General features: G+C 37.6%; 1 protein-coding gene across 1 annotated transcript; it reads right to left on the reverse strand.

Moving 5' to 3' along the window:
• Positions 1-1,648: 1,648 nt before the first annotated feature.
• LOC140164176 (mixed lineage kinase domain-like protein) lies at positions 1,649-25,563 on the reverse strand. The gene is made up of 9 exons (XM_072187418.1): positions 25,342-25,563; positions 23,569-23,646; positions 22,451-22,604; positions 12,300-12,409; positions 9,122-9,360; positions 8,519-8,652; positions 7,208-7,257; positions 2,737-2,898; positions 1,649-1,707 (listed from the first exon to the last, which is right to left on the reverse strand). Exons 3-9 carry the CDS (start codon positions 22,516-22,518, stop codon positions 1,649-1,651), a joined length of 822 nt encoding a protein of 273 aa, XP_072043519.1. The 5' UTR covers positions 22,519-22,604; positions 23,569-23,646; positions 25,342-25,563.
• Positions 25,564-26,586: the final 1,023 nt, after the last annotated feature.

A 26,586-nucleotide genomic window follows, 5' to 3' on the forward strand; every position in this document is an offset into this window, starting at 1 on the left:
CGAAACAACATTGCAATAGTCAAAGTGAGTGGCAACAATGCTTTTATAAAGTAGACACTGATGGTGTTTGGGGATAAAATTAGCGGCTCTCCTTAGAAAATACAAACAGGTTAAAACTTTCTTTCTCACTTGGTCAATCTGATTGTTCCATAACAGTTTATCATCAACTTCAATGCCAAGGTGTTTACAATGATTAACCCTTTGAAGACGGGTTCCTTTTATGTTTACATTAAGATCATCGTTACATAAATTTGCAAGTTTTTGTGGAGTACCAATTAACATAAAATGGGTTTTGTCAACATTAAGACTTAATTTGTTACTTGCAAGCCAGTTGTCAACATTATTTAAATCATTACTATACAATACAATACAATACATACTACTCATCATATACTCCGCGAAACTATAAACGGCGGAAGATACAGTTACATTTTTATACCAATGTTAAACTGTTAAAGTAGTACTAGTATATCTACAGTTTTGGATTATTAATCACCAATAATTGTTTCTTTATTGAAATTTAGCTGTACCCAATATGTACACCTTTTCAAACACTTCCACATGACTTGATGGCAGCAGGATGTCTTCAGTACTCAACTGCAAAATGAAAAGAAACAATAGGCCTAATTGTCACTCACATCAAGGAATATCTAACAAACATAATGCAAAGCTTTAATCCAATGACAAACAAATCAACGTGACAGTCATTCATATTGGCCATGTGGTTACCATGGTTACTCGGCTGGTTCTCCCATGCGAGTTTTTTTTTTGGGGGGGGGGGCTTTGGGGGCGCTATCCCCCCGGGGTAAAAGTAGGAGGCGGCAAAAAAGAAGGGACGGCGGAAGATAAAGGGGCGGCAAAAAGAGTAACAAAAGAAAAAAGGGCGGTACTTAAGGGGCGGCAAGAATAATTATGAAGAAAAAAGGGCGAACAATTATGTTAAATTAATGAAAATTTACCTTTTTGACTATCAACAGCTCTAAGCTGTGTGGGTATTAGGGGTGTAACACCTGTAAATGTAACTTGAAAAAAATTGGTGAACTTTTTTTACCCCCCCCCCCCCCACATCCCCCACTTTTTAGATTTTCGAGAGCCGTCCTGGCTGGAAAAAATTTGGGTAAACCTTTTCGGGCTGTTGCTGCAAGGGGCGGCAAAATTTACATTTTCTTAGCCCCCGGGGTAGGAGCGGCGACGGTACGCCACTGGGTTCTCCTCCCCGCAACACACTGAGAATGTGTCCCGTACATCACCGTTGTTAGCAGCTTTTAGCCGAAAGAACAACAGCAAAAATAACAAACCCTACACACCCTATACCTACAGTGCAAGTTTTAATATAATTTGCCAAATAATCAAAACATAGTAGGACTATTAGAATAAAATTCTTTTCATTACCATCACAAGTGCATTGCAAATTCTCACGTCTCAGTATGACGTCAAGAGTGTACAAACCAACTGACTATACGTACCCTTTATGCGTCCAAAAGCGACTTTTGATGTACATTAAACTTGCCCCTTAAATATATATTTCCAAGCCCGCCGGTCAACCCCACCCTCCCTTGCTAGCATCTCAGCAAACCTGGCTAGGCCATTGCAAACACATACCACAAACGTACACAAAAGTGAAATGATCTTTTTTTCACAGCATTACTCACTTGTCATCCTGATCATCAATGCTTTTCTCGATATCCTGCAGCTTTTCCACTAAATCTATAAAATAGAACAAAACATATTGTAGGAAGTTTATAAAAGTTTGCCATATCAATCACTCGATATTCATTTGAGTGTCTCACATGTTGTAAATGTAAATAAAAACCATAGTGCTAATGTCGCATCTTTCGCCTGATTATTTTCAAATAACATCTTTCTTTCATTTTAGCAACAAATAGTAGACTATGTATTATTAACAAATCTTGTTTATACACTTTCAGTAGCTCTTACGAATACATTCCTAAAGGCTAAAGGCCGACAGATCGTTGTATGCCCGCTATGTCAAAGGCTCACTATGACGAAGTGTCGTTTGTCAAAGGTTCGCTATGTCGATCTGGTATATTTCCTATACCAGATGGTTCGATTTATCGAATATGAAATAGGCCTAAGGTTCGATATGTCGAAAAATAATGTTCGCTATGTGGAATATAAAACAAAATAAGGTTCACTACATGTCGTATATGAAATAATGTTCGCTATAGTAATTATGAAATAAAGTTCGCTATTTTGCAAATGAAATAAGGTTAGCTAAGTTTAGGGTTAGGGCTAGGGCTAGATGTAATGTGTAGGGTTAGGCTTAGGGTTGTAGAGTTAGGGCAGATCTTATGTTGGGTTAGGGATAGGGTTATGGTTAAGATCAGGGTTTGGGTTAAATTCGACATAGCGAACCTTATTTCTTATTCGACATAGTGAATCTTACTTATATTCAACATAGCGGACCTTCGACATAGGGTTAGGGTTAGGGATAGGTGTAGGGGTAGGGTTAGGGTTTGGGTTGTAGAGGTAGGACATATCTTAGGTTGGGGTTAGGGATATGGTTTTCGTTAAGATCAGGGTTTGGGTTAAATTCGACATAGCGAACCTTATTTCTTATTCGACATAGTGAACCTTATTTAGTATATTCAACATAGCTGACCTTCGACATGTATAACAAACCTTATTTCATATTCGGTATAGCGAATCTTCATCATAGCGGGCTGTAACTGACAGATCTTGCAATATTAACACAAACAACAATGATAACAAAACCCGTACCTGCGGCCGAGGGACGCAGATCCCTTTCTGTTTTTCGGCACCTGCACTTGTTGATCAGGTCCTTGAATTTGCCTGGAAGATTGGGCAAATCAGGAACTTGTTCTGCTTCCTCCTTTTTGACCATGTAATGTGGTAGGTCATCGTCGCTTTTGAGGTCTGAAAATAATACAAATACCGTAAACGTTCGCCTAATGGCGCTATTGGATTCATAGAAATGTGAGAGCGCCCTCCTTGTAAAATCTCAACAGCATTAAGGATACGTGTATGTTAAATTGATCAAATTAGACATAATGCCTCAGAAAAAAAAGTCGTGACATGACCCAATACTTAGGTCACTAGGTTAGTTGCTAGAGCAGCATATGTTTGGGTGGTTTTTTTTTCAGGTATTCTTTCTCAAAGTGACATTGGCCTTAATTTGTAAATCGATTCATACGTTATACCTGACTCATTTTGGTAAATCTTTCTATAACATTGTAATTTCTTCATATTTTCTTTAATATTCTTCAGTTCAAAATTACACCGTTCGGCTGTCTGACCAGTTAGCTCAGTCGGCAGAGGGTGCGCCTTGAATGATGAAGGGTACTGGTTCGAATCTTGATTACTTCCCCCACTTTTATGTGAAGAAGGGTCAAGAAATGTTTTTGGATTTTGTCCTCATTTTACGAACAAATATTGTGATTTTTTTTTAATTTAATTATAATTTTCTTCTTTTTTTTCTAGATAAATAGGCACTCCGAACAAACGACAACAAATACCGCGGATAAAATTTGCTCCACCTGCTACCTATCAATGCGTGCTATATTCCACTACATTTAACAGTTAAATGACCTTTGAAAAATAGAACGGCCTCAATGTTTCAAATTGTGTAACTGCATTACTTTATTCATTACATTATAAATGATCAGCTATTTTTTTCTTTTCTTAAAAGGATCGAAACCAAGTATATCAGACCATTGATCATAACTATCAGACCACGAATTAGTTACGTAACTCCGTGGTATCGGAACCAAGCACTCAGCACTGTTTGTATGGCGATCATTACGATCACGCTATTTTGGTATGCTTTTTTTGTGTAGTGATTGTTTCGATCGTGGTTCATTACTTAAGCGCGTGATCCCGTTAACATAGTAACATTACGTAACTTCGATACTGAATAGTTGTTAAGTGCACATAATATGGAAAGCCATTGGGGTATTGTGTGCCTTCCAATGCGCCTTATAACATGTTCTCTTTGTGTTGTGGAATCCTAGCCAGTATTCAATGATAGTCAGTCATTTATCTATAGAGGCCTTGCATGCGTTTATCGATTGGATCCAAACAAATGATTTGAACCGGTTTCTTCCCCGTAATCATGTCGCAGTGCAGTCCATTCAATCAAATGTTGTCATCAACCTATTTGATCGTAGTGCATTTTGTTATGTGTGTGAGACGAACTGTCGCGGCAGATGCAATCATGCTTTTGTTGAATGCATTTGAGTAATCCGCCATATTTACGGGATGATACGTCATATGCACAACCTCTATTGGTCGTTGTATGATTTTGTTCGTTCACTCATTCAAATTTTATTTATATCATTTGAAGACTGAGCCTATCACGATACATCCTCCATGGAGCAGTTTCAAACAAATATAGCTAGGGATTATTGGGGCAGAGGTTATCTTTTGAATCCTCTTAGGGGGCTATCATTTTTTTCGGAAAGGGGGTCCCAAATTTACAAAAAGTCTGCGTCAATAAAATTGCGCACCCCCTATTTCGGCAACAAATATTTTATGACCCCACCCGCAAAATGGTATTGAAATCAGTCGTTTTGAATAAAATAAACACACTATCTGTGGTCATCGTGTGACTCCCTACATTTTGGTCATGAAACATTTTTATGACCCCCTCTTATTTTTCTTTCCAAGAATTTATGACCCCGTATATTTGGGATCCCCCCCTTCGAATAAAATGATATCCCTCTTATGACCACTGAAGCATAGGCAAGGACACTCGCGCGAATTGAAAGACTTCGTCACTACGATCAAATAGGTTCATGACAACATTTGATTGAATGGATTGAGTTACTCTATACAACGAAAAAGAAACGATCAAATCTATAGAAAATCAAAGAATCATGAAAGAAGACACATAAAAGATAAAATAATAAAAAATATATAAACAATATTAAAGTTAAAATCGAGAAAATAGAGAATAAAATTTCCCCAAATCATAAAAAAAAACATTGATAGACATCATAATCTGTCAGAAATTACTGCATGAGATTCGAACCATCAATCTTCTCCACAAGTTCTTTTTATCCTCGCACTATAGTCTAATGCTCTGCTCACTGGGCCACAACGTATCAGGTGAATGATTACCGCATTATCATGAACAAGTTGTTTGCGTGTCGATAAGTTTCACCCTTTAACTACACGTATCCTTAATGATCAGTGATAATAGTCGGCTTTTACAGGGATGGCGCTCTCTCATTCCTATGAACTCCATAGCGCCATTAGGCGAACGTTTACCAATACTTTAAAAGAATATCTATTTTCAAACAGTTGATTTTTTTTTTCAAATCCATGGGTAATTGATGTTACTTGATAAATATTTGGTCTGATTGATATCATGTCATGTTCTCACAATGCTTTGCCAAACATTTGGTCAATTATCAACAGAATAAAGCATTAGACATTATTTAGACCAAAACTATTGTCCAACACAAAGCTTGTGCATAATTCATTGAGTAAATTATTGGTTGGCTAACTGCTTCTTCAACAGACGGTGAGTTATCTAACACGTTGTAAAAAGTGGGTAATGGTGAATCCAACGGACGAGGACACAAAACACATCAAGGATCAATAAATGATACAAGAGGATACCTTGAATATAAACAACAGAAAGGAAAACGAGCAAAGGTACACCAACTTGATGTGGGAAACAAGTAAAATACAGACTAGACAATATGCAGGTTTTTGTCCAGTTTAATGTTTGATAGGAAGTAAGCAAAGTTCGATTTTCAATTACCAGTTCAAGGCTCACAAATACTTTTGTAAACCTGCAAAAACAACAAGAATCAACTTTGTTATACAAAACTGCACTAGAACATGTTTGGTGAAAATCACTGTGCATATAACAGACACGCTAAATCAAACATGTTCTAGTGCAGTTTTGTAAATAAGCAAAGTTCGATGGCCAAAATTGCCAATTCAGGTTTAGCAAAGTATCAGGAGCCTTGTACACTGGAATTTTGAAAATCGAACTTTGCTTACTAAACCTATGCCTACATTTGCTGGTTTTGCCTCCCTGCATATTGTCTAGTCTGTATTTTACTTGTTTCCCCACATCAAGTTGGTGTACCTTGCTCGTTTTCCTTTCTAACACGTTGTAGTTTAGTTAGTTTAGTTTAGTTTAGTTTAGTTTAGTTTAGTTTAGAGCTTTTAGTTTAATTTTTTTAACGTCACACTCTCCATGCTCTCACATAAAGACCAGCCAATTCTGCCATATGAGTGACAAAACATATACAATATAAAATATAGCACATAATAATACATATAAACATAATATAGTCAAGGTTTTTTTAAAAACAACAACATGCATATACATTTTTTTTAAATAAAAACGTTGTACGTATGATCTGTCAAAACGTTATGATCTGTCACCGAAAAGGCCGTACTCAAGTTTTAATATGTACGATAGATATAAACATTCAATAATTACTGCCAGGACACGCGTTTTGCTTTACTAAACTTTAGCAGAAATGCAGTTGCTAATTACAAAAATATTTCATAATAATGTTTTTCTCTCAGTGTGACCATCGTGATTAAAACATACAATGTATCAAAAGGGGAAATACATTATAATCAGATAAAACCCTGCAATGTAGAGAAAAGTATACATTGATTTTTGTTAACTATATCTACTTTTTTGCTTTACTTTAATATTTCAGTTTTTTAGTCAGTTCAATAGTTCAAAAGCAAAAAGAAATTATATGGTTCGGTGACAAAGTATTGTTAATAAATTCTTGATAGATTTTAAAGGAGCGTCAAGCCTTAGATCCATAACAAATATAATGGCAAATGCAAAATATAACTGCAATTATAATAATTATAACAAATGTTCCTTTCTCCTTTCTTTCTTTCTTTCTTTCTATTGTTTCAGCTAAACACTTGATAATCGGCTACAAAATAAATTTATGTTTAAACTGTTTCATAGCGAGCTACTCTTTTGCAACGGCTATACGAGCTATTATTATCATGATTAACATGAGCTGCTTCGTGCATACACGTCTGTACATGATGTAAAAATAATAATTATTACTAAAGAGACACTTCATTTGGTTTCTTTTAATACTCAAAGGTATGTCCCATTATCTAAAGAATCTAAAAAACGAGTTGGGCCATTTTCATATGGAAATTTTTACATAACGTTATGTAAGCATTGTAATAATTAAGTAAAATCATGCTTTAAAACTATAAAACTTACTTTCATACGGCTCTTTGCAAGTGACTATCTCCCACATAACAACACCAAACCTGAGAAGAATATTTAAAGAAAAGAGTAGACTTTATTCTTCAATATATTTACCAGTATGTAAAAAATATCCTGCAACAGGTTATAAAGGGTTCACAAAAAATAACTCCCCCCTTAAAATTACGAAACGTTTCTTTGCATAACTTGACATACATTTCGTTGATTTGAAAAGTTTAAAAACCTGTGAATAAAGGAATCATTTTCCTACCCTTCCAAAGTTCTTTAAAAAATAATCTTTTTGTTTTGACCAAAAATAATCAAATTTTCCAAAAAAGATGCTTTCAGAAAAAGTTGCACTTTTCCACATCCTATACATGTAATGTACAAAAACATTCTCGATATCAATGTTTTGATTGATTTAATGGTGTTTTTGTTTTCTTTAATTTTTATGTATACGATAACCTAGTCACTCATGCAATCATCTTGCAGTATAAAACAATGATTCATTGAAATGTACGGGGTATTTCTAGAAGGTTTTATTAAGCCAGTGTTTCAAAAATGGTGAAATCAATTTAGGAGTTACAAAACATTTCTTTGCATAACTTGACATTCATTTTGTTGATTTAAAAATTTTAAAAACCTGTGAATAAAGGCATCTTTTTGCTACCCTATCGAAGTTATTCCTTCTCAAAATCCGTTTGTTTTGGTAAAAATAATCACATTTGTCAAAAATGATGCTTTAAAAAAGTTGCACTTTTCAGCATCCCATACATGCAATGTACAAAACTTTCTCGATTTCAATGCTATGATTTATTTAATTCTTTTGTTTTCCTTCACATTTCTGTCTCTGATCCCTTAGCCACCCATGCAACCATCATGTAGTGCAAAATAATGATTCGTTGAAGCTAATTTTGACATAAATGAGGATGTTGAAAAGTGCAACTTTTTCTGAAAGCATAATTTTTGGAAAATGTCATTATTTTTGGCCAAAACAAAATGATTTTTAGAAGAAAAAACTTTGGGAGAATAGAAAAGGATTCTTTTATTCACAGGTTTTTAAATTTTTCAAATCAACAAAATGTATGTCAAGTTATGCAAAGAAATGTTTTGTAATTTAAGGGGGGAGTTATTTTTTGCGAACCCTTTATAATACAAGTCGAATTTTCATAGCATATCTGGACCTATTGCAAAGTATTAAATTACCATTATTTTTATATACCAATAAACAACAATAAAGGTTGCATTTTATGTACTCGTTGAATATAAGTCCAATTAATCTACATGATCTAGACAAAATAAGGATATCAGTGGGTTACAACTTACGAGAAGATTTCGCTGCGTTCATCGTAAGGGGTGGATGCGTCCATCATATGTTCAGGAGCAGAGTACCCAATCGACCGTTTTTCTTTGTTTTTGCCGGAAGATGTTCTTGTGTGCACGAAACCCAAATCAGCAATCTGTTATGTCATAAATATGATATGAGTTACGTATCTGTATCAGTTAACTATTGATTGTCATCATTTAACACTTATATACATTACATTACAATAATATATGAATAAAACATAAACACCATAAACGCCTTCGTAAGGCACAGTTACAAGTTGCTCGTATTTTGTATTGTTGGTGAAACAGCACATTAGTCCCTTTTGCCACCGTTTAGGGCCCTAAATACATGTAAAATATGGCATTAGCAAATATAAAAGGGCTAAACAGTAAATATCTGCATTACAATTGCTGTAAGTAATTTATATATCGTGTAACGATGTAATGTTATTGTTCATTATACATTCTTTCACGTTTTGCTGTTTTTAGTACCCTAACAAGACAATTGAATATCTTGCCTGTCAATTATTATTTTTACGCGGATATTATATGTGCAACGCTCCCCCCAGTAACCACTATAACAATATCAAACATATTTACTTTCACTTCATAAAAACGATCTACTAGAAACTTCTTGCTGTCGATACAACAGTGCAACATTGGCGGTACCATGCTGTGGATTCGATAGAGACCTAGAGCTCCTCCCAAGGCCATGTGAACACGACGAGACCAGTTGATGTGGTTCGTGCCTTCCTTCTCGTTTAGTGTCACCAGGGTTTCTTTTAGTGTACCACGTTGCATATACTCCATGATAATCATCAACGTTGAAGTCGGTCCATCTGTGGAAGCAGATTAAAGCATTGTGTCACTTACAGCTTAAAGTTGGAGGCCTCTAATTATTTTTGCACTTTTTGTGGAACCTGAGAGCACACCAGACACACCAAATTATATTCTAAATACAAGGAATGTCTTTCTGATATCAAATAATTATGATGTTTTGAAATTCGTGATAAGAAATTTGTGACATTTAACAGTCCTCGAAGTTAACTTTATAAATCTACCGATATATGTACTTAAAGTATATGTAGCTGGGATGAAAAGCCGACCATCAATTGAAAATGTTGGCCTTTCGTATTGAAGATATACATGAAATTTCATAAAAGATCTAACAAATCTTTTTGGAAACTTTAAGAACCTAAAGATTACTAATCATTTTTATGGTGTCTAATTTCTGAAAACTTTGCGGCAATTTCAAGAATGGATTCGAGTCCATCTGGTGCCAAACTTGTTTCCTTTTTAAAGTCTTCATTTTAGGGAAATCGGGCTAGGTGAATTTATACATGGCATAGGGTGATGTAGAGCGCAGTATATGCCTTATTAATCCTGGGTGCCAAAGAGGAAGAACCCTCACAACGACAATATAATATACCCACTCATGTTAAATAATATTCTTCAATCTTAAATTGAATTAAAATTAATGTTAATGTTAAATAATGGGCGCTTGAAAGCATTAACATGATTAAGGTGGTACTACACTCCTGATAAATTTTGTGATTAATTTTGCATTTTTCTCAAAACATGACTACACACTGGTAACAAATGTTATGTATAGGGGCAAGGAATCCAATTACTTCACTGAAATTGAAGACAAGTGGTTCATTATTTATGGTAAGAAATGAGGTACCTCTTTTCTTATCATAAATAACGTACCGCTTGTCTTGAATCACTGAAATTCCAGTGTAGTAATATACATAACTTTTGTTACCAGTGTGTTATTATTTTTTAAATAGTCACAGGTTTATCGAGGGGTGTAAATGAATAACAAATGAATTTCGGATTTATATAGCGCCTTTTTCCAGATCTTGGAGGATTCAAAGCGCTGTAATTTCGCTGCCATGGTGAATCATCACAATTAGATCGCATCAACTAGGTTGCAGCCAAACCTGGCGCAAACCTATCCACACTTAGATGGCAACCTCCACCAATTAACTGTGCAGTTCCTCATATTCCATTGGGTGAAGGAAGTTTTTGATAGCCAAACAACTAATCACCATTTTTAGAAAGCAAGAGGAATCCGGCGATCCCGGAGATCCTTGGGCACGACCGGTGCTTGAACCCGAGACCTCAGTGGTGCAAGGCGAGGGAACAACCGCTGCGCCAAGTCGCTCTCCCTAAAGTACCTACCAGACTTGACATTAAGTATGGAATATTTCTTCACGAAGTGCCAAGGGGTCTTCATAAACAGCACGGGTTACATATTTATTGGGGTGTGTCGGGAGATGGTGTCAAATAATTTTGGATAGAAAATGTGCGTTCCATGAGTTGCATTATGGTGCTCATAATGTAGTGAATTATCCTAAAATAGCGGATTTAAGGAGACTGAATTTGAGTTTTGTGGGGGGGGGGTCAAATTTCTGAATTTCTGAACATTGTTCTGATATTATCAATTTCTTGAAGTTTGAGATGATATATACTGAACCTAAGTGTTGATCAGAACTGAAATACACTTGTAAAGTACCAGTTTCGGATGTGGGAGGAGCTTTTGAAAAAATGGCTCTTCAATGCGGTACGTACTCAAAAAGTTTGAATGGCTTTGGGGCCAAGTGTTATACACTTACTGTACACAAATAAACAGCGTGAGTTCATTGGACAATCAGGAATTCGGGCAGTTGATTATGTACGTTAAGTTTATATCACTTGACCCCAGTGGGGACAGTCAAACTTTCCGAGTACGTACCGCTTTTAACAGCCATAGGCTTATTGCAAGTGCATTTCAGCTCTGACGAATGCCAATTGCTGACGAAGTTTAGGAAATATCACCTCAAACCCTAATAAATTTTATAATAACAGAACAATGTTGCATAAAGTCCGAAATTGTGTGCCCCACAAAACTCAAATTCAGCCTCCTTAAATCCACCATTTTAGGCAAATGCACTACATTATGAGCACCATGATGTAAACTCATGGAAAGCAGATTTTCTATCAAGCAATGGTTTTACACCATCCTCCACACACCCCAATTAATATATAGCCCGTGCGGTTTATGCAGACTCCTTCCAGATTAGTCTTGGCACTTCGTGAAGAAATATTCCATGCTGTAATTAATTTCAAGTCTGTAAAATGCCGGAGAATTCTATTACCTATCATTCTATTCAACGTAATACAGTAACGGTATTTCCCATTTAGGCCTATTGGCGTATTCCAGTAAAATTAGCACAATTAATGGCATATCATCATTTAAGGGTTCAAACCTTTTACCTTTACGGTAAAATACCTGGCAATTCTATTGCCAACACTTTACTGTTTTAATTACGTGAATTGCTTTTTATTCTTTTTATGTTAATGTTAATATAAAAAACCCACCTTTACTATCGGAAAAAATTACATTTATATTTAAACAGATGTATAATTGACAAAGTATTACAAAAATAATCCAGCTTGCGTTAATTTTGTTAATGCGAAATAAAATGGGAAATAAAAACACTTTACGATGACGTAAAAGACAGTTTAATAATAAATATATTGCTTTTTCATTAACTGAGGTAAGAGAGGTCACTGTATAAAGTAAGTATTGAAAAGCTTTTAAAATATCTTAGTTGTACTGTGATGTAAAGGTCAATTACATCAAACTAAAACTTGTCAATCAGTCATTTTTTGTTGTTGTTGTTGTTTTTTTGCACCATTTCTTCTTTGGACAAGCTGTTGTACCGATATTTATGATGACAATTATTATCTGACATACTACCAGGATAAATAAATATACCTTGATCGAACCCACCTTTCTTCTCACACAGCCCCCATAACCGCACCACATTATTAGAATCGAATTTCTTCAGATTCTCTGCCTCCTTCCTCAGTGCTCTTTTAACATCGCGAATGTTTGCGCTTCTACATTGTATACAAAAAGGAAAACAAACTTTTGGTCACTAGATATCGTGACACGTTGTGATGTGCCTTAAGTAATTTAATTTGATTATTATTTTTGTTTAACATTTAAAGCTATATCATGAGAGGTGGGAATCCCCTTGCAACAGTCGGTGTGTAGTGATATTTTGAGAATCCCCTCTCATGCAATCAAGTTGAATAGAGAAAAAAAAATCAATCATATCTATTTCAATGACTTGGAAATCCCCAGTTCCCTAGAATGTTCAGTATATTGCACCACTAACAACAAGGGACAATTTCAGAGGGCGGTTCTCACGAAGAGAATAAGTAGGTTATCTCTATAATGTGTTGGTACTGAGTAAATGTTCTTCAAAAGAGGTACCCATGTTAGCCAATAGCCAGTCAATTTACATAGCCAATAATGAGAAATTTAGAGTCCAAAAGGGGAATATATTCTTCTGTCGACATGCTGAAGTCTGGTTTACAAAACAACACATATGTCGATAAAGTGGATCAGCGCAGAAAAAAAGCCTGTTTCCTGAAGATAGAGAGTGATCAGTGAATGTAGCACCATTTCTGGAAATTGTCATCTGTGCAAGGAATTTATTTGTAATATTTATATAATTAAAGTCTTCAGTGGACTTCGCTGAACTATTAGCAAAGTATATATAAATTCAAGTCGACTTCGCTGAACAGTGATCTCAGGATATACATTAGAATCAATACCAAGAAGAATGCTGCTGGTTAAGTAACATTACTAAACAGTGTATTTTGGTGATTCTAAATGATTGTATTCAAGATGTTCCAACAGTGCAAGTACTGATCTGCAGAACCATGACAAAGGGTTGCTTGGTTTATTAAGTGTGATGGCTTGGCACGTTGGTTTCAATACCTTATACCAACAGTTCCTGGTCTTCAAGAAGGGAGTAGCCACTACTGCAATGTGATTCCCTGGAGAGAGAGGGTTCCCGGGAACAAAGCGTGCAACCCACCACCGCCCGTCCCAAGTAGGGGGCAGTGCAGCAGAGTGTTAGATTGATGCAACAGGATTTATAATATGTCTACCTGGGTTTGATACAGCAAAGAACAACTTGCTTCATCTGTACACGTCCATTTAAAAACGTCGATTGCAGATAAAGCCAGGAAGCAGCCACTCCACGGCTATGTAATTTCACTCAAAAGAACCTCAGGTGGATGCCTGTGACGACCAGGAAAGACTGGATGACTGTGGTGAAAGTACCAATGACTGCTGAAACAACAGCGGACGCCGGGTAAATAGCCGGGATTGGGATACGGGTTGGCAGCCTAAAGCAGTCAGTTTCATTATGTCGCTAAAAGTCCTAAAAAGAATATCACCTCTAGAGCTGTCCGAGAGGGGAGGAAGATCAACTTACCGGCCGGATTTAACGATGATGAAATTGGAAATGAAACTAGACCGAGGGCAGTCCCAAGGTCGGAACAGAATGGCTGCTATGCCTGCGAAACCTGTGGAAAAGAGTGGCCCTCAAGCCGCAGCCAGGCAGCACATCAAGCCCATTGTAGGAAAGCGCAGGAGAAAGTAACTTCGAGCAATGCCTCTAAGTCTGCACTGCTTAAGACGAGTCAATCAGGAAATGGACAGGTACATAACCACGGAGCCAACCTGAAGGATGATTACTTCCTACATCAGAAGAAGGACCAGCTGGACATCAAGAAAGTCTGTGGCAAGATGAAATCTAAACCAAGATTAAATCTACCCAAAGCTGGTGAGGGCATGGAACGAGTTAGATAGTGAACTGTCAGAAGCATTGGAATCACTTCATATTTACAAAGACCCAACAGTAGCTTTAGAAAGAAGAGAAAATTTTATCTACAACTTCCTAGAAGAAAAATACGGTGTCAAACAACCACCCAAAGCAAAAGATTAGAAGAAGGTGCAAAAGTCTCTTTAACAGAAAAGACTTCGCAAAATGAAACGAGATTTTAAGAAGAAACCCACCTACAGCAGGACGATAGAATCCAACTTCGAGGTAAAATAGCAAGCACGTTGATATCATCGAAAGTACCGGAACAAATATCACTAAAGACGAAAGGAAAGCTATTAAGACTTAAAGATAGTGGAGGATATCATAATATTACCTGCAGATAAAGGCAAGTCGACCGTTGTTTGCTGAATATGAAGAGAAAGTTACTGGAAGACGTACGAGGAACTACCGGTGGATCCAACACAGACATGACAGAGGTACAAACGGAAATTAGTTACCAAGTTGACAGGTCTTAAGAAGGAAGGTAAGATCACCGAATTAAAGTACAAACAGCTCTATCCCACGGCCGAAAATGTCCCCAGATTATATTGTACGCCAAAAATCTATAAGCTTAACACCCCCTTAACATAACAGAAAACTTTTGGTGCGCTGTTCCTTATGACAAGCGCTTACAAAGTAAAAATAAAAAAACATCTTAAAGTATACAAGCAAAACCTTAAATAAATAACATTATAGAGTACAAACCTTAAATTTACATAATACAAGTCTTAAATATAAAGATCAACAGTTAATACACATCATGGAAAAAGATAGGTCTTAATTGACTTTTTAAAACTTGCGATGGAAGACGATTCTCTTATTGGGATAGGAAGTTTATTCCATTCCCGTGAAGCACATAAAGTAAATGTCCTGTCTCCTGCTCTAAGGTGAGCCTTGGGATAATCCAAACGAAGGAAATCATTGACGGATCTGAGATTACGGGTTGGATGATAAATATGAAGACAAGTATTCAGATAATCTGGTGCTAAGTGGTTTAGAGTCTTGTAGACGTAGAGGAGCAGTTTGTAGATAATACGCTGTTGGACAGGTAGCCAATGAAGAGCAGACAACAATGGTTGCGATTCGTGCTTGCGAGGTACATTAAAAACAAGTCGAGCTGCCCAGTTTTGAAGACGTTGAAGACGAAGGACATATTTATGTGGAATTGAAGACAAGAGACCATTACAGTAATCCAAACGGGACAAAACAATTGAGCGAGCAGCATGATTACAAGTATCTTTATCAATATATTTCCGTATTCTAGTTAAATTACGTAGATGAAATGTAGTTGTTTTGCATAAATTAGTGATGTGCGTTGTCATAGACATATTTGTATCAAAAAATGAACCAAGATTACGAACTGACTCTGATGGCAAGATGGTTGAATCTCCCATTTTGAGTGCAACATTGTTGATAAAGCGTGTGTTATGAGGAGACGATGCAATGAAAACTTCAGTTTTATCATTGTTGAGTTGTAATTTGTTTTGAATCATCCAAGTTTTGATTTCATATATACAGTTTTGAAGTTTTGCAATAGCATTATCTAATTCACCAGGTATCTTAGGATTACAGGAGACGTAGAGTTGGGTGTCATCAGCGTAGACATGGTAGGACACTTTGTGTTTACGGGCAATATCACCGACAGGTAGTGTGTATATTGTGTAGCCAATAGGCCCAACAATTGAACCTTGTGGTCGTCCAAATGTTGCAGTTACTGGTTGTGAAAGTTCTCCTGCTACATCAACGCGAATGGACCATCCAGTGAGGTAGGACTCAAACCATTTGAGAGCAACACCTTTGACACCAAGGCGATTTGAAAGGCGTGAAAGTAATATTCCATGATCGATGGTGTCAAAGGCGGCAGAAAGATCGAGAAGCACCAATAACACAACTTGGTTCGAATCCAACGCAAACATAATGTCATTTTTTACCTTAATTAAAGCAGATTCTGTGCAAGAATGTGATCTGTAGGCTGATTGGAAGGGATCAGCAAGGTTATACAAGTTCATATGATCGGTTAGTCGGGAACATGCAATGTTTTCAATGATTTTGCCAATGAATGTCAAATTGGCAACAGGTCGGTAGTTCTTAAGGACATTCCTGTTGAGTGATGGATTCTTCAACAGTGGTTTGATTATAGCATGTCTTGCTGCATTTGGAAAAGTACCGGTTGAAAGTAATACGTCCAATTGTAGACTATACGGCAACCATCGGTTATAGCACTTCGAGATGGCTCGCTGATATTTTAGGTGCCTTGTAATACTCAACACCATGTTAAGAATTCCAAGCAATCGTCGGAAGATCTCGCTAAAGTGGTCATAGATGAGGAAGATATGTGGTGAGTTTATTCACCAACACACCATCGAACAAGTGTTATATTGTTAAAAGTAGACTGGAGAAAGAAAACGTGTTGCGAGTTTACAACAAAGAGACAGGGCACAGCGTCATCATTCCTATATCTTCGTGTCAAAAATTGCCGTGATAGTACCGCGATTCCTCTCGTTTTTCAACAGCTACGCATGGCGATTTTGTTCGAGATAGGCCGAGCGACTCAGGCTAAGCATACCATTTATACCATTTGACTATCATATGAGATACCACAGAGTTTCTATTCTACACATTATTACGATTTGCGCATGCTCTAGTACCCCATATGATGTTGCTATTACAAGAAAATTCGATTTGTTTTCAGGTAAAACCCAGGTTTTGTTTCCAATACACTAACTTGCAACACACTAATTAGCGACGATTGCTGTTTGCTGTGGATACATTTTACTGCATTTTTATCAAAATTGTGATATATTTAATTTTGAGAATTACAATTATATAAAGGAACACGTTTAGCCCATTCAGCTCAGATCCAGGTGCTTGTATAGAATATTCAATCACAAGTCTATAAAACAATGCATATGTAAACTTTCTTTATATGTGTCAATAATAAAATATTGAGTTTGTACTTTACCACTGAGCGATCTAGCTATCGATTTCTAGCCAATCAGAGTATGGAGCTGTGTGGAAAAATATTTATAATACAGGGTGTTGACACTGTGCAGGGCTTAAGTTAACAAGTGAGGATGTGGTAGAACTTCTTGAGTTCATACTAACTACCACATATTTCACCTTTAGAGGTAAAATTTACCGCCAGCTTTTTGGTACTGCGATGGGCAAACATATTCATGGAAGCTCTTGAACAGCAGGCGATCGCTACAGCACCCTTAGATTGTAGACCGAAGCTATGGCTGCGTTATGTGGATGACGTGTTGGAAGTTATTAACAAAGATTTGCGCCCAGGAGCTTACGACCACATCAACCAAGTTGACAAATCGGGGTTAATAAAGTTTACTTTTGAACAGGAATCCCAAGGTAGCCTTCCGTTCCTGGACACGCTGATAGTGAAACAAGACGACGGCACTGTAAAGCTACTGGTCTACCGTAAACCAACACATGCCGACCAATATCTGAACTATCAGTCTCATCACCCGTTACATCAAAAACTTGGTGTGATACGCACATTGTACAACAGGAAATATAGCGTTGTGACTGAAGAGGAGGACAAAGTGGAAGAAGAAGAGAAAGTCAACGAAGCCCTTATAACATGCAGGTACCCTGAGTGGAAGAAGAAGAGAAAGTCAACGAAGCCCTTATAACATGCAGGTACCCTGATTGGAACTTTAAAAAGGTCAAAGACCAGTTACATTGTGTCAAGCCCAAGAAAGTGAACAAAAAGACTGATGACAAAACCAGAAGCAAAGGCATGGTTGTGTTAAGGGTGTTACAGAAAGAAGTTCTAGAGTCATGAAGAGTTACAACATTTCTACTGCAATGAAACCGCACAACAAACACTCTCAGAAAATAGCTGGTACATCCTAAAGACAAACGCGATCCTAACAACACCACCACGGGCGCGGTATATAAGATCCCCTGCAAGAACTGCGATTTGTCCTACATAGGCAAAACAGGTAGAAAGTTTGGCACGCGACTCGAAGAGCACAGAAGAGACGGTAGAGAAAATGAACAAAACGGTAACCACCAGAGCAGGTAGAAAGGAATCGCTATCAACTACGCACAAGTCGGCCATTACTGAACATGTCGTCGAAAAGAATCACGTCATTGGATGGGTGAGGCTGAGGTCATCGGCACGGAAAATAGATGCTGGATAATGGAGGCTATAGAAATTCGAAAGAGGAGGGACACCACCATGAACAGAGACGAAGGACAGTACCAACTATTTCACATATTTGATGAGTTTCTGAAACAGGGATCTAAAAAAATCCCTGGGAGGAAAACAAACTGGCAACTCCAAGATCAACGCTGGAAGATCAAATGCTAGAACTACTTCTAGCGTCGATTGTCAGTAGTAGTCACTCCCCATTAAGTGGTGATAAAGACAACATGTGGTGTTGAAACGTACACAAGTAAGTGAACATTCTGGATCAGACACAAAGAACTTTGTTAACCAGTTTACTATACCGATCCTGATGAATCTGTTCAATCATACCAAGAGAATGCCGTACATAATATGTTCCTCCTGGTAACCCAGGATATTGCTTATCTTTACAAGGAATACAAGATATTGTACAAGGCTAACTCCATAGCAGCTAAAATACTCGTTGCCGCAATATCTGATCAACATTAGTAGTTAGGTGAAAAAGTTCAATTTGGTGACCACTCTCTGGCTAGTAAGGTTTGACGATTGATTCGACTTCTATGGACCATTTAGAAAAAAAATAGCCATGTCCCTCGCGAAAATCCCGGCATTTTTCTTTAGAGGCCAAAATCCAAAATGGCCGCCTCCACCATTTTGAAAATTTAAGTTTAGAACCAGAGCACCTATAATCATGCACAAAGACACTTTTTTGGATATGTCGAGTACAAGGATTATTTGGGTTTAGACTGCCATATGCTAAGGTTAAGGCATCTTAGCCACAGGTAAGGAACGTAAACCCAGGATAAGGCCGTCTAAACCACAGATAAGGCGCCTTATCCCTAGATAAGGGATGTAAACCCAAGATAAGGCAGTTTAAACCCAATATAAGAGACATGAACCCCAGATAAGGCGGAAATGACACACTTATGTTTCTGCTCTCATTCAAAAATCACATTTACACTCTACCAAATGGGGGCCATCTTGGATTTCTGGGTAAAAATTATTTTGTAACGTCAAATTAATGTCAGATTCGGATTTCTTGAGGTCGACTTACCGGAAAAAGTGTCTTTGTACACGATTTTAGGTAATCTGGTTCAAAACTTATTTTTTTTCAAGATGGCGCCGGCAGCCACCATCTTGGATTTCTGGGTAAATATGAGTTCGTAATGTCAAAGTAATGTCAAATTTGAAATCCTTGTGGTCGACTTATCCAAAAAGTGTCTTTGTACACGATTTTAGTCCTCTTGTTCAAAACTAAATTTTTCAAGATGGTGCCGGCCACCATCTTGGATTTCTGGGTGAAAATGATGCCGTAATGTCAAACTAATGTCAGAATCGGAATCCTTGTACTCGACATATCCGAAAAAGTGTCTTTGTGCATGATTATAGGTGCTCTGGTTCAAAACTTAAATTTTCAAAATGGTGGCGGCGGCCATTTTGGATTTGGGCCTCTAGCGAAAAATGCCGGGATTTTCGCGAGGGACATGGTGGCTATTTTTTTTCTAAATGGTCCATAGAAGTCGAATCAGTCGTCAAACCTTACTAGCCAGAGAGTGGTCACCAAATTGAACTTTTTCGCCTAACTATTAGCTTTCATGGCAGAATCTTGTCGAGTCAACCGACATGGCCCAAAACAGCTAAAGGTTTGGGCATTATTCCGTGGATAGTGACCAAAAAGGAAGCAGAACAGCACAGCACCACCACTGCAAATCAAGTTGAGCATAAGCTCCTCAATGGAAGGGGACAAACAACATCGATTGAAGCGTGTGAAATACACAGAAGACCCAGGTTTCACAAAACCATTTTCTATGTCAGAGCTTGAAACCATAATTGATACCTTAAAGATTGTGAAGGCAAATGGTGTGAATGAAATCTTCACGGAGAAGATCAACGCTTTGGATAAACAGACTCGTGAATGGCCCTGACATGATATAACACTTGTGCAACCACTCTTACCAGGAAAGTTTCCGGTCAACTTCGCTGTTGTGTCACACCTACAAGCTATATGAACGCCTCATCCTGAATAGGGCTTGCACCCTATGTTGATCAACATCTCATACCAGAACAGGCAGGTTTCCGACCAGGGAAATCAACACCAAGCCAGCTGCTGACCCTAATTCAACACGTCGAGAATGGTTTCCAGAGAGGTAAAATTACTGGAGCACTATTCGTCGGCCTAACATTGGCTTATGATACTATCAACCACCGCCAACCTAGATTAGATGTCGGCGATTGCGCAATGGTCTTCCACAAGAAAGTGTACTGGCACGCAATATTGTACAACATCTACACCAACGACCAACCAACAGACTCGTTACAAAATATCGACCTATGCATAACATCTCAATGCAGATACTTCAAGGTCATCTTGGAGTCACCAACAGAAGCACTTTTTGGTCTCACCCCATAGGTCTACTAGAGAAGAACCATCTGCGAGCCAATCCAGGTTTGTGTATTCCACCTTAGGAGCCTGAAGGCAAATCCTAATTAATACTCAATCGCTGAGCGACAAGCGATTGCTTTATAGCCAATGAGGTAGCGCGATTTTTGTTGCGTCGGGAGAAACGGGCTACCTTATTGGTTAAATACCAATCGCTCGTCGCTCAGCGATTGAGTATTAATTCAGCTTAACATCACATTAACGAGCAAACTATTGTACTGCCCAAGCTCAGTCTATCTTGGCGTCACCCTAGATCGGTGCCTTACATACAAGCTACACATTGAAAAAAACACGAAAAAACGTTAGCACCTCTAACAAAATCCTTCTGAAGCAATTACAACTTCAAATGGAGAGTGAGTCTAACAACTCTGGGCACTACAGCGTTATCCCTCAGCTTCTCTGCAGCCGAGTATTCCAGCCCCAATAGGGAAAGATCCACAAGAAACTGAACCCAGTTCTCAACAGCACCTGTCGCTACATCGCTAACTGTCTCTAAAAACAAATATCAACCAGTCAGAGCTGTGGTCCTAGACCACAAAGACAGCCGTACCGACCTTCAACCCTTGAGATAGACACGCAAATCTGTCCCCAACCCTGTGCACAGCACATTACCTATCATAGACACTGGCTACATGTGACACCTTCGTGCATGTGCTATAGCCGATGCATGTGCGTAAGCATGGTAAGTGACAGCATAGTATTATGTAATTTGCGGAAACAGCAGTATTTTGAAGGTATTTGGAAATAAAATGACCCTTAAATGCCATTTAACCCCAATTCTTTGCAAAACTTATACACACTGGTAGGCAATGCATGTGAGCAAGTAACATTATTGGTGCCGCTATGTACGTTTTTGAAAGGGTAGCATTTTAGTGACAATCACGTTTTTGGTCATATGACCTTTGGATGATCTTTGATCTTTGATTCCAAGCTGATCATGTGACCTTCGTGGCACCACCCAATGGTCATAGTGAAAAGATATACGGTCAAAGATGTTCAAAGCATATTTACACGGTGGTTCATTATAAGATTGACAGAAGAAGAAGAACTTGAACTAAAGAGCCACTAATATCAGGCGATGGCTTCTGCATTAGATGACCTCTGCATGACATTTGACTTCAACCATTATAAAAAATTTGTTACTCTTAAGGGTGCACGAATGAAATGTTAGACATTGTTTTATTTTATATCTTTGATAGTAATGATGATGATAAGTACATAAAAGTATACATTTTCAGAAAGGAAATGGTCCGCTAACAAAATGACTTTAACGAGACAAATGTGTTTCTTATAAATGTTGAAAATGGCCAAAATGCGGTTAATATTGGCCTAAAACATGCCAAAGGGAAAGAGTCTCCCCCCGGGGAGTCTATCACGGCTGATCAATTTTGTCCCAGTATTTCAAACAGGGAGCAACTTGCTCTCCTTTCTCTCCACCTGGCATGTACGTCACTGATACTATATGGAAGAGTTACGGTGGGTTTGGAGTTACGATAGATTGAAGATTTATAACGCATCGCAACCGTAAATCAAACCCCCTCGTAACTCTAACATCTACATGATATGGAGGAAGAGTATTTTGCCGAACTGTTTCGTGAAATCGACCCATGTAGCTTAACGTAGTCCCATTACCTACATAACCAAACAATATCAGTGAAAAACAGGAAAAGTACCTTTGAGGTTGTAACTTCTTGACTGCTACGTCATGTCTGTTGAAAGTTGCCTTGAAAACTGTGCCCATACTTCCTTCCCCTATTTTCTTGTCAAATTTCAGGTCGTCATGTTTGATAAGTTTTATCGAGTCTACGCTGTATCCTGACTTGGATGCTATATTTGTAAGAAACAAGAATACATTAGTCACTTTTAAAACTGGACCTTCGTCCATTCAATTGTAACTTTACCTTTTGAGGTCACATTGGATTCAATGCGGTGTCATAATGTGCAGGATTAGATAGTACATCTATTACAAAAACGAATTTACCCCAATATGGTTCAGTTTTGAAATTGTGATTATTTTTCCAAGTGTAAGGATATTTTCTTGGAGCAGTATATGTATATAGTCCGGCTGCCACAATTTTGCCACAAGAGGTTGTTTTGGTGTCCATAGTATTTGTTTTTAATGGCTATTGTTTCTCAAGACCACCAACTTCAAAAATAGGTTTACTGGACCTTTGTCAGCCTTAAGCATTTTTAAGATATGGCGGGTCAAAGTGCACACAGAGGTCAAAATTCAAACTGCTCAAATGCTGTTGAAGTTCCCCAAATTATTCCTCTTGTCATGGTGATCCAGAAAAAGTACACTATTACCTATCTGTGACATACCCTTCTGGAGTTATCAGGAAAAAGGTCAAAGGTCACGATTTGACCTCCACATGGGTCAAAATCTGAAAAATGCTCCGATCTTTACCAAAATAGTCTCAAATTGTTCGTCATAGAAGATCCATGGAGAAAAATAATAGATTTATTGTGTATGATGTTTCCTTACATGGGTAACCATGACAACACAGCCAAAAATGGGTCAGATCTATATGTGATTCAATGGGCATTGCCCTTTGTCACCATGGTAACGAAACATCCTGGCTATTTTAATTGTTTATAGAAGAGGAAACATTTGAGTATTTTTCAGGTTTTGACCCTGTGAAGGTCAAATGGTGACCGTTCTGCTTATAACCCCGGAAGGGAATGTTACAGATATATATAGGTAAAAGTATACTCTTTCTGGATCACCATGACAAGAGGAATAATGCAATTCTAATTAATTCTAACTAAAGACATGAAGTAAAACACATACGTGCTAGCCACTTGGCTGCTTCTTCCAAGTCCTTTTGGGCTTTCTCCAAATCTATATCTTCCCGTCCTCCTTGATTGCCTGTAAAATGAGTGTTGTTTTGTTTTATTTGTTTTATTGATTTCTTCTTTCGCCTGGGTTAAAATTATTTAAAATATTTAAATACATAGAAAACATAAATACAGGGTGAGTAAAAAAGTGCAATAGCGCAAAGAATCGATATTTATGTAAGAACCAAGTTAAACTTTCCCATTATTGAAATTTTTATAAATACCACACTCAATAGTCACCTTCTGTGAAAAAATGAAGTGGATAGCTACTGCCGTTTAATTTTTATGAGTCCCTTTGCTGCGATGCCCAATTTCAATTTTTGTCCACGAGGTACCATGGATTGTGAATGAGAGCACACAATGCACGATAAAGGTACCAGCTCTGAAACTGACTTTGACTTAAATAAGGTTGATTTTTGCGTTATTTTAATTTCTTTTCTTTTTTTTCTGTTCAAACAAACTTTCAAACATTACTTTCAGTCCTTCATACCTCACTCAACTCCAACTCCATTTTTTTAATCCCAATATGTCCAACTTACTTGATATTTTGTAATTCACAATTTGCGCGCATTTCATTTCGACATTTGAAAAACCCGCCTACAAACTTATATGTTTTGATAGAGAATAAACATCTTTAAAGTAAAGGGGAAATGAACAACAAATAATGTTTCTTCCCCTTAAACAAGACCAAGGGCAATAATGTTTTGGATGCTCCATTTTATTTCAATGCCAATGAGATTAAGAAAATGGCAGTTGTTCCAAATCTACCTTACACAGAGTGGGCTGACATTCAAATTTTAGATGTCTCTTGGACACACATTAAAATTGGGTATCGCTATAAAATTTGTCAACACGGTATTTGCTAATTCCTTGATATTTTCACACAAGATTACTAATGGATATGTTATTTATAAAATGTTTTAAAACCTAAAGGTTCAACTCGGTTCTTTAAAAAATGGATTCTTTTCTCTATTGCACTTTTTTACTCACCCTGTACATGAACAAGTTATATTGATAAAAGCCATGTTGATAATAATATGCACGATATGAGTCATATTGATATATGAATATAGTCATAATTACAAAACGAATGTTGATCATTTGATTTACATATTTATTGATACAGGTTCATAATATTAAGTGTTGTATAAAATATTTAAGGGACACTAAAAACAATTTAAGACAATAGAAATTTAATTTGCAAACAAACAATATGGACAGGTTTGAAATAAACCGATAATGTAGATTCACGAGAGATTACTCCTAAGGGACTGTGCAATAATTATGAGCCCTGGGGGATGGTAAAATTGGGGGGCCAAAAAAAATTGGCGAGCCGAAAGGGGGGGGCAACCCGAGAGAAGGGGCAAGCAATTTTTGGTACACATTCATGGGGCGCCTTTTAAATCAAACGCTCTAAAAAGGCTTAGGAAACAGTACAGAAATGCTTAAATATGCAAATTTTCCTGCTCGCTGCGCTCGCAACATGTATGTACACCAGTAAGGTTTGTAAATTGGCATCCCGAAATTTGACATGCGCAGGGAGGGGGGCAAAGATTTTTTGGCGGGCCGAGAGGGGAGGCAAGCGATTTTTGGCAGGCCGAGGGGGGGAACAATCTATTTTTAGCGAGCCGTTTGGAAATTTTAGCCCCCACCCCCCCGGGCTTATAATTATTGAACAGCACCTAACATGATTATTAACATGAGGGAGAACGGAGAGAGAACTGACCTTTGATTCTTTCCAATAATTCTTGGTTATCTTTGACTTCATCGTCCCGGTCTACATCGATCCTTTGATTCAGAACTCGTTTACTTTTTTAAATGATTCACCTAAACCTGCCAAAGGATTCTTTTGTGGATCATCTATAAGTCTGTCAACGATCCGTATCATTTCGGCGGAGACTCCTAGGTGGACGGTGTTCTGTAGCGTATCTAACCGCTCGCTATAACTGTTAAATTGCTCTGCGATCTTGTTTCTTGAAAGAAATAGCTTTAAAACGTTGCGTTTCTTCAATTTAGTCATGAAGATCTGTATTTCTTCTATCACCTTCTTGAGCTGCATTAGTCCACCACTGAAGACTGGACATTTTAACTTATCTCGCTTTTGTAACTCTATCATCTTATCTCCTTCTTCCTTCATTTCAGAAAGTATTTCAACAGAAGGCAAAAGACACTCAATTCTTGTCTTCAGGCGTTTAAATTTTGTTTCGTATGATTTTACTTCTTCGATCCCTTTAACTAAGGTGTTTGTCAGCGTAACAATTTCCACACAAAGACCCACAACATCCATGTTGTACTGTGGTCTATAGTCAAATAAGGAGAAAAATACTTGTCTGTTGATCACATACAGGTCCTCGCTGTTCAGTAACTGAAACCAGTCTATGGCAAGCATACGCGCCGTAGCGAAAGGAAGGACTTGTAGAGTTAAATATTGTGAAAAACTCCTTTAAAAGGGAATGTGACAGCCAATATAACATGTCATGATGTGATCTGCTGATAGTGTGGGAGGTGGTCATAGGATTGGAGGTGGTCATTTGATATTAATTAGTAAATGAAATAAACGTTAAGAATGGAAAAATAGTTTAGTCACAACGTTTTTAGATTTTTTGGCTTTGGATTTAAAAATCGCGTGTAAACAGACGACTTAATGTAAAATTTGTACAGTCCGTAACCATCACCACCCAGTTTTCAATAGCAGCCTCGTTTGATTCCTTTAAATGCATTTGGTATAGGGCCGCCTTGTTGATTCCATTATGTGACGTTCCCAAAGAGATAAATAAGGATAGAGCGCCCTACTCGCCGAACCGATGGAGTCGTCTAAAAATTTAGAACATTCGTGAGCACTCATTTGAAATGTATATTATAGAAGTGAATGTACATGAATTTGGCAATACTCGCATGTTCTGAAATAATCGATATATCCCTTAAAACGCGTTTTAACAGCTATTCGGCTTTATGCTGTATCCAAAATGTC

The sequence above is a fragment of the Amphiura filiformis genome, chromosome 11, assembly GCF_039555335.1.
Source record: "Amphiura filiformis chromosome 11, Afil_fr2py, whole genome shotgun sequence".
Taxonomy (NCBI): Eukaryota; Metazoa; Echinodermata; class Ophiuroidea; order Amphilepidida; family Amphiuridae; genus Amphiura; species Amphiura filiformis.

Coding starts and splice junctions, on each gene's coding strand:
- LOC140164176 (XM_072187418.1), bottom strand. CDS start 22,518: ATGGGCACAGTTTTCAAGGCAACTTTCAACAGACATGACGTAGCAGTC. Junction 12,410..22,450: donor AAGAAGTTACAACCTCAAAG/GTACTTTTCCTG, acceptor TATACAATGTAG/AAGCGCAAACATTCGCGATG. Junction 9,361..12,299: donor GGGGCTGTGTGAGAAGAAAG/GTGGGTTCGATC, acceptor CTGCTTCCACAG/ATGGACCGACTTCAACGTTG.